The following is a 12,857-nucleotide window of genomic DNA, read 5'->3' as shown; positions in this document are numbered from 1 at the left end:
CTGATAGTTGATGTATCAAGGCAATGTGAATCTGCTACCTAATTCCTTTCCAGAAGGAAGTAAATAAACTAACTGTAAAATATTTACCTATCACATGTAGCAGTAATAAAAGAATGTGTGTATGCATGTAGGTATATGTGTGTACACATACATATATATATATATATATATATATATATATATATATATATATATATATAAATAAAATGACACACTAAATATATATTATTTACATTTAAAATTAGGACAGAAATAATGACTAGCAGATGGCTGATAAGAGCTCAGGACATATTATTATCAGACGAGACAGACACAATACCACTGGTGTCTTAAGTCAGTAGAAATTTTGAATGGTTCTACCAGACTGCCTGTACCCTAATGACACTGTGCCCTGACTCAGTGGAGAAAGTCAGCCTCAAGAACATTTTTTTTCAATTTAGTCCATGTGCAGTTTTCATCCCCACGACACAGAACAGCCAAGGACACAGAACAATACTTGTATTATGGCATCATGAAATGCTCACACATACACAAAGAACTAAGGATTCAAGCCTACTACAGCAGAATCTGACAAGCAGCACAGAATCATCATAGGACCAGCAAAAAAAAAAAAAATAAAAAATTAAGGAATCAGTCAGAAAATGTATGTGGTTATATAACCCACATCCCAACATATACAGTCTAACTACTCCCATAACCTAGTTTTACTGGTAGGAAATGCAAGGGGTACTGGCTGCACAGCGGAACATGACCAGACAGGATATGTCATAGATTTGGTTTTTACTTTGTATGCTGTTACAACGTTTTTTAATTTCAGAGATTATACATTCACTCTTAATGTGACATCAAGATGGTCTTTTTCACCTCCAGGGAATGAATGCAGCAAACTTTCTCTGTCACTGCAGTGAACAACATTCTTACAGGGCTCTTACACCCCAAATTACCAAACAATGTCTCATCATGAAAAGCTCTACATTAACATTTTCCTTAGACAACCTACACATGTACGGAAACAAAAGACATCCTGTAGTTTTAAGTGATGGCTTATGCTGCATGAATGCTTCTGCCATCAAGAAAAACTCCACATTAGCATTTTCCTGGATATCAAATGCTAGTTTTTAAGAGATGGCTTACATTGTGTTATCTAAACTTTTTACTACAAGATAATCTACTTTGACTGTACAACATTTTCATCTCCTACCAAACATACAGGAGGTATGGTTTTACAATTTCTCTTCTCACAAACATCACCTCCATGCTTTGTGTTCTGTACTGAAAGCCTGCAATCATAAGCAGTACTTCAACTGCAGATGGACCTTTGTGAATAACTTGTTCTCACTTGGATGCAAGGCACCCGTACTTACTGGAAGGGAATGCCCCAGAGCTGCATTCTCAACGATCATCAGCTTCACCAGTGGTTCTGATGACATCATGGCTTTGTTACCCCTTCTCAAAAAATTAAGTAAAACTTAAATGTATTACATTATTTTCCAAGACTAAGCTTGTATCTCTAATGAGTATGTCTTTCTTTTGAGAAGAAAACTTTATCAAATCACAACACACACACACTCTGTAGAATAGGCAGAAAGCAAAAGAGGCAGTAGGCATTGCTAGACATACATGCCAGGAACTGCAGATGCATGATACAGCCAGAATCCTCATCTCTGAGGCTCACACATTGTTATTCAATCCCATATTTCAGCATGAGAACCACAGCCTTCATCCTGGACACAGCACTTCCCTTCAGCCCTTACCTTTTAGCTGTTGTTCTGTCCAGACCCGGTATAAGCTGCTCCCAAAGAGACAGCCTTCACTTAAGAAGCAACAAAATACACACAGTCTTTGTGCATGGATGGTCAGTGTGCTGTGCATCCAGCAATGGCTCATATTCAATACTGGGGTGAGGCTTTTTAATAACAAAAATCCTTCCTAATAAAATATTGGTTTATAAAATACAACCACACCACTGTTTGATGCTTCATACTAACCAGGACGTTTTAGTTGGTTAGAACAGAAATTTCAGAACTAATCTTAAAAAAAAAAAAAGACCATTAATGAGCCCTGGATACTTAGCAACACCGACACGTTAATCTGAACAAATCTGTCTGCTTTTGTCAATGAAAACTGCCAAACGTTAAGGGACGGTTGCACTTCTGAGCAGCTAGTCTAGTGTTGAATTCAGGGGCCTGGTTTACTGCAGAACATGACAGAGTCACATAATAGTAAGCTGGCAGATAAGGGTGTACAACATGCCTGCATATCTTCACTTTAAAATGCTGACCAAGCTACTTCTGCCTGTAGTACAGCAGGTAAGACTTGAGTGGGTCAGGCAAAGGCAGACTCAGTATCTTTTCACGCAGCAAGTTAACAGGAGGATCATGTTTCTGTTCAGGGTGCTCTGACCCACTCTGTTTCCTCCTCTCATCCTCATCCACTTCTTCAAAGCTATTGTTGTTATTGTTGTCAAATGGATTTGGGATGCGGCTGGTGAAGACCTGCTTGTCCACAAAGACAATAGCATCCATGCGCCGTCGGCGCAGTCGCCTGCGTTTGAATCTAGGAGGACTTTTCAGGCCATTGCCACTCTTGGCAGTCTTCTCCTGCTTGATGACATTCTTGAGTGTCGTCCTTATTGTAATGCGAGCCAAGTCCTGAAGACTGTACACGTTCAGAGAAGCTGCAAACAGAAAGGCAATAAACATGTGAGAGCACGTCCTGAAGACTGTACATGTTCAGAGAAGCTGCAAACAGAAAGGCAATAAACATGTGAGAGCACGTCCTGAAGACTGTACACGTTCAGAGAAGCTGCAAACAGAAAGGCAATAAACATGTGAGAGCACGTCCTGAAGACTGTACACATTCAGAGAAGCTGAAAATAGAAAGGCAATAAAAATGTGAGAGCTTGACAGGTTGAGAAAGTAGTAATATTGTCACACTGGTGTACAGAAACTGAAACATGTGTTTTCCTCATGTCATGACATCATTTCCTTGGAATTTGCCCTGAATTGTACCCATCTATCAGTCTATCGATATCTTAACTAGTTAGCTTTCTGAATTTTTTGTTGGGGAATGCCCAACTCAGCAAAGTCCACTTTTAGTGGAGTCCCGAAGAGAAAACATCCACAAAATAATTACACCAGCTGGGACACAGTTTACAAATGTTAACATATCAGACAATGCAAAGGATGCAAAAAAAAAGGAGCAAATGACAAATTTACAGCTATACAGAAAAATAAAATAACTATGAGAGATGAACATAAATTATATGATTCATTAGGGCTGTACGATTCTAGAGATATAAACCTAGACTAATGTGTGCACAGTCAGTGGCTCAAAATGTAGCACTTTTGCCTTTGATACTGGAAGATCAGAAGGTTGTCTGCTCTACTCTTACCCTAGGTGCTTGGATTATTTTTCCCCACTAATGACACTTCAGTGCAGTTAAGTGGGGTACTGCACTCCAGAGTGTGCCATTCTTCACATGAGACATTAAACTGGAGTCCTAGTTGCCTAAGTTGGCATAGCTCTGGTGGATGTAAGAGAAGCCAAAGTACTTACTGAAAAAGAGTAGAAGTTCTTTAAATACCAAAAATATAAAATGCATCGACAATTTATATAAGATCAATAAAAATAAAAACAGACAACTGAAATAAAGTCATCCTTCTTTCTTCATATCTGCAGAAGAAAATACAGAATTAGACAAGCACAAATAATATTCATTTTGACAGTCTTTAATCCCTGCCCTTTCACTTAGAACCATATTTCTGTTTCTTTCTTAATTTTATACTCATCTACTTTTTGACTATAATGCCATACACATGCAAAAATACTCCTGGGTCTTGTCCAACTTTTTCCATTTATCCTTTCCAGTGGAACCATAATAGCCTTATTAAATCATATTCACATCAACACTTTCAAGATAATCCCCTTTCCATACATTACATACATTTTAATTGTTTTTAAAAATCTCTTAACCTTTTCAAATTCTAAAAATGATCTACTGTCTCTTCACAATCACACAAGTAACATTTCCTTTATCTAACTGTTTATATTGCACTTTGCCTTAGCTGGAAGTTTATTTAGTAAAAGCCTCTATAAGAAATCCTCACATTCTGTCACACATACATCTTTTTTCTTCTGCCACAGTTTTCTGAACGTCCTCTTTTAAATCTTCTGACAGATCTATCCAATAACAATTATCCATAATGTTTTCGTAACATTCTCTCCCAACATTTCTTTTTTTATATTTAATCTCCAGTCTTTTATTTATTATACTGTAGCATCTCTCATTCTTCCTGCATCATAACTTCTTAGTTTTCACTTCTTGATAAAGCTCTCCATAAGTTAGCCACACCTTGTTCCTCATTTCCAGTTTACGCATAACCCAAAACAAGCATAGCCAGCATAAAAACAGTACTGGATTTGCCAGACTCAAGCTACCTTTCCTATTTAATTATATAAAACTTTTCTTTTAAAATGGTTTAGCCTGCATCCCTATATATTAGAAAATACAACTTGCAACTACTCTCTCAAATGTGCTAGGCAACACAAAACATCTACTTAACAGCCCAATTTACCTAAAATCACCCAGAATCACCTGGAGGTATATAATGATACTTTTTGTGAAAGACAGATCAAACATTTCCTTGTATATGAAATGTCCCTTACTTATTTTAAAATCTGTTTTCACATATTGTCAGTTATATCTATGCCTCCAAATGTTATTCCTAATATCTGTCTAAATCTTTGTAAAATAACCACTGCGTCTCTCACAGTAGTTTGCTGATTTTCTTGTTGTGTCACAATATCAGACTCCCCTTCTTCTCTTTTTCACTAGCAAGCCACTAATATTCATCAATAGCCCATCTAGAATATGGTTTATATGTTTTGTAAACATCTTTAAATAAATCAGAACTAAAACAATGATACAAGTACACTAACAATTTTTTCTATGGACTATACATTTCCATTTTAACAAATATCACTCACTTTGACAATACATAGACTGTTCAATTCCTTCTTTCCCTTAAGACGCATTTATCCTGCTCTTGAACACTATTCTACGTGTCGTGTTCTCACAGATTCCAGTTCTTAATATGTAATTTGCTCTTTTCTTTATCCTAAGGATCCTACCTCAGTTCTTTTATCTCCTTAACAATATTCAGTATTTCAGTTACAGTTGGTTTATATTTTGATTTCCATTTTCTAGTAATTGTTTTTTTGGCAACCAGCAGAATTAAATTAATAAGACCTTAGCATGACTTGGAAGTTCAAAGCCCATGTCCCAGCTCAAAAAGAATCATTTCGTTAATTAAAATAATTTATTTTACCAATATTTAAGACAAAACACTCTGCAGGGAATTTCTAACAACTGCCAACTCATTACACTCCCAGAAGACATTTTTCCAATTACCCCCTCTCTTTTCAATCACATGTCCAGCATTTTGTATCTACTAGATGAAAACTTCTTTGTAGTCTGCTTGGGGTAGAAAAATAACTAGGCAAATACTTACCAGAAAAAAATCTTAAACCTTCTGGACTTTGATGCATAACTGTCAGCCTTGTAGTGAGTCCCTTAGGGTTCTGTGCTGGGTCTGCTCCTTTTTGGTATCAACATCTCAGAGGTCAAGGACAACATCAAGAGCCTCTGGCTGACCAACTTTGCTGAAGATTAAGCAGTCATAGAATCCCCACAAGACACTTAACATCCTCCAGAAAAGGATAACACAGACAAATAACTGGTGTCAAAACCATGGTTTAAAACTCAGTGCCAAGAAAGTACAGTTTTGTACCTACCATAAATGTAGATGTTCCAGTGGTTATGCTGCTGCAGTCATCACACTTGGGTTATCTTGCCATCAGGTGGTCCCGCAGTCGGCCTGAATTCCAAAGCCTTGGTCCAGCGTCGGTTGTCGTCGCTTCTTCCCTGATGTCAGTGCGGCAGGGGTATAAAAGAGGCAGCCGATGCCATTTTCTTCAGTTTTTCTTGCCCCAGATGTCAGGTGCCCCAACTAAGAAGGCAAAATAACAAACTTGCAAAACATACCTTAGTGCAAAACAATGGTACAAGTTGTAAGCAAATACACCATATAGACATGCATCCCAAAGGTTGAAGTACATGAAGGTATAAGAGAAGCCTTGTTAGACAGAGGGGATGGTGGGAGGGTAACCTGGACTGCAGCAGCATAACCACTCGAACATCTACATTTACGATCGGTACAAAACTGTACTATGTTCATCGTGCTATGCTGCTGCAGTCATCACACTTGGGTAGAGTCCCAAAGCTATGGTTGGGTGGTAGGAGCTAAACTGGGTTAGGTGCAGCTAGGATGCCCTGCAGAACTGCACTGGCAAACACAGCTCTGGTTTTTGAGTATAGAGGAAGGTGGTAATGCTTGGTGAAGGTGTGCACTGAACTCCAGGTAGCTGCCTCCAGAATGTCCTTTGTTGGGACTCCTCGGAGGAAGGCTGCTGAGGTTGCTGTAGCCCTGGTAGAGTGAGACCTAATACTGGCAGGCACTGCCTTCCCGTGGTGTGAGTAGCAAAAGCGGATGCAATTTGCTATCCATTTGGAGATGGTCTGTTTTGAAATAGGCTTTCCTTTTGAACCTGGTGCATAGGATACAAGGAGTTGGTCAGATTTTCTGTAGGCCTTTGTCTTGTCCAAATAGTAACGTAACTTTCTGTGAATGTCCAAAGAGTGAAGGAGTCTTTATCCTTTATTCTGTGGGTTTGGATAAAAGGTGGGCAAGTGTATGGTCTGATTGAGAGCCACACTGGATACTACCTTTGGCATGAAGGAAGGGTTGGTGCGTAGAGATACTCTGTCCTGATGGAAAATGATGAAAGGTTCCACTGCCATAAGTGCCTGCAGTTCTGAGACTCTGCGTGCTGAGGTGATAGCCAGCAGCAGGGCTGTTTTCCAAGACAAGTATTGCAGCTCTGCTGAAAAGGCTAGTTCGAAAGGAGGAAGTGTTAACTTTTCCAGAACAAAATTTAGATCCCAAGTTGGAGTTGGTGGTTTTATGGGGGGTCTTATATTCTTTGCCCCTCTGAGAAACTGCCTTAGCAAAGGATGAGAGAAAATGGGAGGAACCGTATCATATTGGGCTGAAATGGCTGAAGCATGGATCTTTATGGATGAGAAAGAAAGGCCTTTGTGTAGCATCTCAGTTAGATATTGGAGTATGTGTGGAATATTTGGGATGCCAGGATTTAGTTTTCTGGCCTGGCTCCATACACAAAATCTTTTCCATTTGTCTGAGTAAGTTTTTTTCTGGTGCTGGGCCTCCTGACCTCCAAAATCACATTCTGGACGTCCTTTGAGAGAAGTGTTGTTTGATAATTTAAGGTATTTTCCATGCAGCTAGATTTAAGGTCCTCAGTTGACTGTGAAGGATCTGAGAGTTTTGTTGGGTCAACAGCAGAGGGAACTGAGGTAAGAGCCATGGAGGTCTGCGAGTCAAGTTTCGTAGTAGTGGGTACCAGTGTTGACGTGGCCAGTCCGGAGCAATGAGGATCATCTGTGGTCTCTCTGATCTGGCTTTCAGTAGTACCTGGGTCAGTAAAGGCAGAGGTGGGAAGGCGTAGACTGACAATGCTGTCCAACTGAATGATAGGGCATCCACTTTCCAGGCCAGGGGATGACAAGTCCTTGTGCAAAATTTTTGTAGCTGGCAATTGTTGGTTGAGGCAAACAGATCTATGTCTGGTGGTCCCCACCTTTGAGTTATCATTGAGAATACTTGTGGGTGTAGTCTCCACTCGTGAGGGTCTGTCAAATTTCTGCTTAATTTGTCTGCCAAAATGTTTTCTTTTCCTGGCAGGAATTGTGTTTGCAGTTGAACTTGGTAAGTTAATGCTGTGTTCCACAAGTCCATTGCCTGCCTGCATAGTGGGTAGGAGTGCGTTCCTCCTTGTTTGTTTATGTACCACATTACTGTGGTGTTGTCTATCCTTATTAGAAGTTGTCTTGGATGCAAGAAGTCCTTGAAGGCTATTAGTGCATTTTTTACAGCTAGCATCTCCTTCTGATTGATGTGTAGTTGCCTTTGGTTTGCAGACCATTTGCCCTGTATGCATTGTCCTGCCATGTGTGCACCCTAGGCGTAGTCTGATGAATCTGTTGTTAAGGTTTGGTTTGCTGGAGGTGAGACAAAATGAAGGCCCTTGTTTGCTTGGCATGCTTGAGCCCACCATAGAAACTCTTTTTGAAGGCAGGGAATGAGAGTTATACTTGCTTCGAGGCTGTGTCTGTGTTGGCACCATACACTTTTGAGATACCATTGTAGTTTTCTCATATGCAGCTTTGCATATGCAATTAGTTGAATGCAGGATGCCATGTACCCCAGTGCCTGCAGGAATTTCCTTGCAGTGAGCTGGGTAGAAGCTGCCATCTGTTTGAAGTACTGAGCCAGTTGTTTTTGCTTGTCTGGCATGAGGTAAGCCATCTGGGCCGTTGTATTCAAGCTGGCACCCAGGAAAATTATTTGTTGTGAGGGTATTAGGTTTGACTTCTTTTTGTTTACTGTGTACCCTAGGCAACTTAGTAACTTTGTTACAAATGCCAGATGCTGTAGTAGGATGTCTTTGCTGTCTGCTTGGATCAGGCAGTCATCCAGATATGGATAAATTTGTATTTCTCGCTGTCTGCAGTATGCAATTACTGATGCCAGGCATTTCGTGAATGCTCTGGGTGCAGTAGATAAGCCAAAGGGCAATGCAGAGAATTGATAATGCGTTGTGCCTGCCAAAAATCTGAGGTATCTTCTGCAATCTTGTCTGATAGGGACGTGCAGGTATGCCTCTTGGAGGTCCAACGTTACCAGCCAAGACTCCTTGCCCAGCATGGGAAGAAGCTGCTGTAGTGTGAGCATTTTGAATTTGGAAATGTCCAGGTACGTGTTTAGAATTGAAAGGTCTAAGATGGGTCTCCAGGCTTTGTCCTTTCTTGGTACTAGAAACAGTCTTGAGTAAAATCCTTGACCTTGCTCTTTTGCAGGTACCATTTGAATTGCTTTCATGTGCATGAGAGCTGTAATTTGTTTTTGTGCCTCTGCTCATTGGTTTGGTGGCAGATTTGGCATGCCTCTCATCTGTGGTAAAGTGTGGAAATGAAATCTGTATCCTCGGGTAATAATATCCAGAACCCATTTGTCCTTTGTTATGATGTGCCAGTTTTGTGGAAAAAGAGCCAGTTTTCCTCCTAGAGGTGGTGCCTGGGCAATTTTGCTTGGCAGGCGAAGAGGAAAGTCATTGAGTTTGTTTTCTGAAGGGTTGAAATCTGTCATCTCCCCCTCTTTGAGTTGTTGTTTGCCATTGTCTAGGCCTGAAGGTACCTTGTGCCTGGCCTCTGCCCCTAGGGCGTCTGTACCTGCCCCTTTGGGGTCTGTCTGAAGCAGGAAAGGACCATTTTTTTGATGGCCAGTTTCTGCTGAAGCGAGGAGGTTGTACCTGTAAAAAATCTTTCACTGTTTGCATTGATTTTGTCTTTTCTTCCATATTCTTTAAAACTTCCTCTTCTTTGACACCGAATAACGCATCCTTTTGCAGTGCAGCATCCAGTAACTTTGCTTTGACATGTTCTGGTAAGGTCTGCTCTTTTAGCCAAGCATGTCTACGTATTACAGACCCTGTGACTGCTGCTCTACACGAGGCCTCCAAAGAATCAAAACCACACTGCAAGGAATGTTTTCGCACTTGCTCTGCTGCATGCAACAAATCTTGCATCCCTTTGAAATCTAGCTGATCTGTTTGAAGGATCATTTTCTGTTTTAACTGAGTAAGCAAGTACTGCTGGTATTTAATCATGTGGAATTGGCAGTTTAATGCCCTCATGGCCAAAGTGGCAGAGGTATACACTTTTTTCCCTCATCTTTCTAATGTCCTGGAATCTCTTTCCGCAGGTAGTGGATTCTTAGCAGTAGAGGCCTTAACCCCTTTGGGACCCTGAGGAATGGTTTCTGGGTCTGCAGCAGGGCTTTTACATAATAACTTGTGAGAGTCAGGGACTCAATAGTATCTGTCTGGTTTAGGTGGTGCTGGAGGCAAGGAATCCGGGTTTAGACTGGATTCTGTGTAGACATCATCCAGAATGTCTAAAACAGGAGGAATGGCTAGGTGTCTATGCTGAGGTAGAAGAAGAAACTCACGGAGTCTTTTCTTGGAGTCAGAGTAATCCTGTCCTTCCCAGTGGAAATGCTCTCTCATGGTGTGCAGGGTTTCCCCAAAAGAGAAGTCTTCAGGGGGGGAAACAGAGTGAATAGACTCCTCAGCATCTGAGTCTTCATAGAGAGGGAAGGGGTAATCCTGTTCCTCAGAATCTGTTGAGGAAATGGATTCCTGGTCAGAAGGAGGTAAATCTTCCTCCAGTCTAGGCCTTTTGTCAGGAGGGGGCTGGGAACCTCTGATAAGGGTAATCAGGTCCTCTGCCATTTTGAGCATCTGTTTTTTAGGCATAGGGGCCTGTGTGGGAGTCTGTGGACCCGGTTTCTTAGCCTTTGGAAGTTTAGCATATGACTTAATGGAGAGAGTCATCGGTTTAAAGACGCCTTCTGAAACCAAAAGCCTGTCCATAGTCTCCGGTGCTGGCGTCCGCGAGTAGAGGAGGAACCGGCTCCAGTGGCCCAGTAGATTCTGACTGAGAGGCAGTTGTATTTTCTAAATCTGCGGTAGTCAGGGGCTGCTGAATTCCGTAGATCCGGCGGCAGGCCTAACAGAGACCTCAGTATCTGGTTTAGGTCTAGGTTGCCTGTCTTCGTCCTTGCGTTTTTTAAATATAGCGGTTATCGGAAGTTCCGACGACATAATGTAGTTGAATTTTCTGCCAAAATAATGTCGGGCGGTGTCAGCCCGACACTTAATAGTGCGTTTATTGAACCTAGCGCAAAACCAACAACCAGAAACTTTGTGGTCTGGGCCTAGGCAAGGAATACAATAAGAATGAAAATCCTTATGAGGTATTTGCTTCCCACAAGAAATACAATTATTAACTTTGTCTGACATCGGTCTGAGGCAAGAAAAGTTTCCCCAACGGGGTACTTTGCTTTATAGAAGACTTTGGCTGAAATTCTGTTCGGAAATCTCAGGAGCTGGCCGACAGGCACTTGCGAACTGCTTCTGCTTCGGGCACTGCACGGCAAGAAAGACTGAAGAAAATGGCGTCGGCTGCCTCTTTTATACCCCTGCCGCACTGACGTCAGGGAAGAAGTGACAACAACCGACGCCGGACCAAGGCTTTGGAATTCAGGCAGACTGTGGGACCGCCTGACGGCAGGATAACCCAAGTGTGATGACTGCAGCAGCATAGCACGATGGACATATGCATAATACAACTGTCTGGAAAGTTGTCATCCCAGGAAACTAGCTTATTGATAGCACACCCTAAAAGTAGACACAGTACTTAGGCATTTGGAGATGTGTGTAGACAGTAACCTGTCATTTGACCAACATGTGCTCAATGTAGTAAGGAAATCACTCCCTGGTGCTTAACTTATAACAAGAGTATCACATCCAGATTGAAGGAAGTAATAGTTTTGTTGTATTCAGCTCTTACCAGACCTAACATTGAGTACAACATGACCTTCGGCATGTACTTAACCAGGAATATAGAACTAGAAAGCTGAAGAGGTTCCTTGCAAAAACAATACAGGGGTTATGTTTTATGCAAATCACCTCAATGGCTATACTCTGTATCCTACAGACTGTTGAAGGGCAATCTCTGCCTGGTATACAAGACATCCTTGGATACTTTGCATCCTACAGACTGTTGAAGGGCAATCTCTGCCTGGTATACAAGACATCCTTGGATACTCTACATCCTACAGACTGTTGAAGAGCAATTTCTGCATGGTATACAAGACATCCTTAGATACTCTGCATCCTACAGACTGTTGAAGGGCAATCTCTGCCTGGTACAGAAGAGATCCTTGGATACTCTGCATCCTACAGGTTGTTGAAGGGCAATCTCTGCCTGGTATAGAAGACATCCTTGGATACTATGCATCCTACAGACTGTTGAAGGGCAATCTCTGCCTGGTATAGAAGACATCATTGGATACTCTGTATCCTACAGACTGTTGAAGGGCAATCTCTGCCTGGTATAGAAGACATCCTTGGATACTCTGTATCCTACAGACTGTTGAAGGGCAATCTATGCCTGGTATAGAAGACATCCTTGGATACTCTGTATCCTACAGACTGTTGAAAGGCAATCTCTGCCTGGTATAAAAGAGATCCTTGGATACTCTGCATCCTACAGACTGTTTAAGGGCAATCTCTGCCTGGTATAGAAGACATACTTGGATACTCTGTATCCTACAGGCTGTTGAAGGGCAATCTATGCCTGGTACAGAAGAGATCCTTGGATACTCTGTATCCTACAGACTGTTGAAGGGCAATCTATGCCTGGTATAGAAGACATCCTTGGATACTCTGCATCCTACAGGCTGTTTAAGGGCAACCTCTGCCTGGTATAGAAGACATACTTGGAACCCACTCTGATGGATGATTTGCATACCTTCAAAACAAATAGCATCAAAACCACACAATTCAGGCACTTAAGCCTTGCCTGCAATATAAATAAAACCTGCTGAAGAGACAGGTATGTGCCCCAGATAACACCTCCCCTCTGGAACAGACTTCCCAGACAGGTAAAGTGGAACGTATTCCTAACCCTATTCAATCATAACCTGGACCAGTGGAGGCAGCCTGTCAGAACTTGACGACTCATGCCCTAGTTTGCATATAACTCTAAATTACATCCTTAAAAATCTAGGTCACCAAAATAACTTGATGGAGATATTTGGGAAGCATGGATAGTCTCATAAAGGCCCTTGTGATCAGTAGCCTAGCATATA

At 41.5% G+C, this 12,857-nt stretch overlaps 1 protein-coding gene across 2 annotated transcripts in view; it reads right to left on the bottom strand.

The window, feature by feature from the left end:
• Nucleotides 1–213: 213 nt before the first annotated feature.
• PCMTD2 (protein-L-isoaspartate (D-aspartate) O-methyltransferase domain containing 2) overlaps nt 214–12,857 on the bottom strand; it is a 347,572-nt gene continuing 334,928 nt past the window's right edge. For both annotated transcript variants that reach the window (XM_044090393.1, XM_044090392.1), the window contains exon 6: nt 214–2,677. In XM_044090393.1, the coding sequence (XP_043946328.1) occupies nt 2,286–2,677 (392 nt within the window). In that variant the 3' untranslated portion in view covers nt 214–2,285. The remainder of the gene's footprint in view (nt 2,678–12,857) is intronic.

The sequence above is a fragment of the Protopterus annectens genome, chromosome 12.part0 (genome assembly GCF_019279795.1).
Source record: "Protopterus annectens isolate FY-2018-M chromosome 12.part0, PAN1.0, whole genome shotgun sequence".
Taxonomy (NCBI): domain Eukaryota; kingdom Metazoa; phylum Chordata; order Ceratodontiformes; family Protopteridae; genus Protopterus; species Protopterus annectens.
This window is presented reverse-complemented; position numbering and strand designations above follow the sequence as displayed.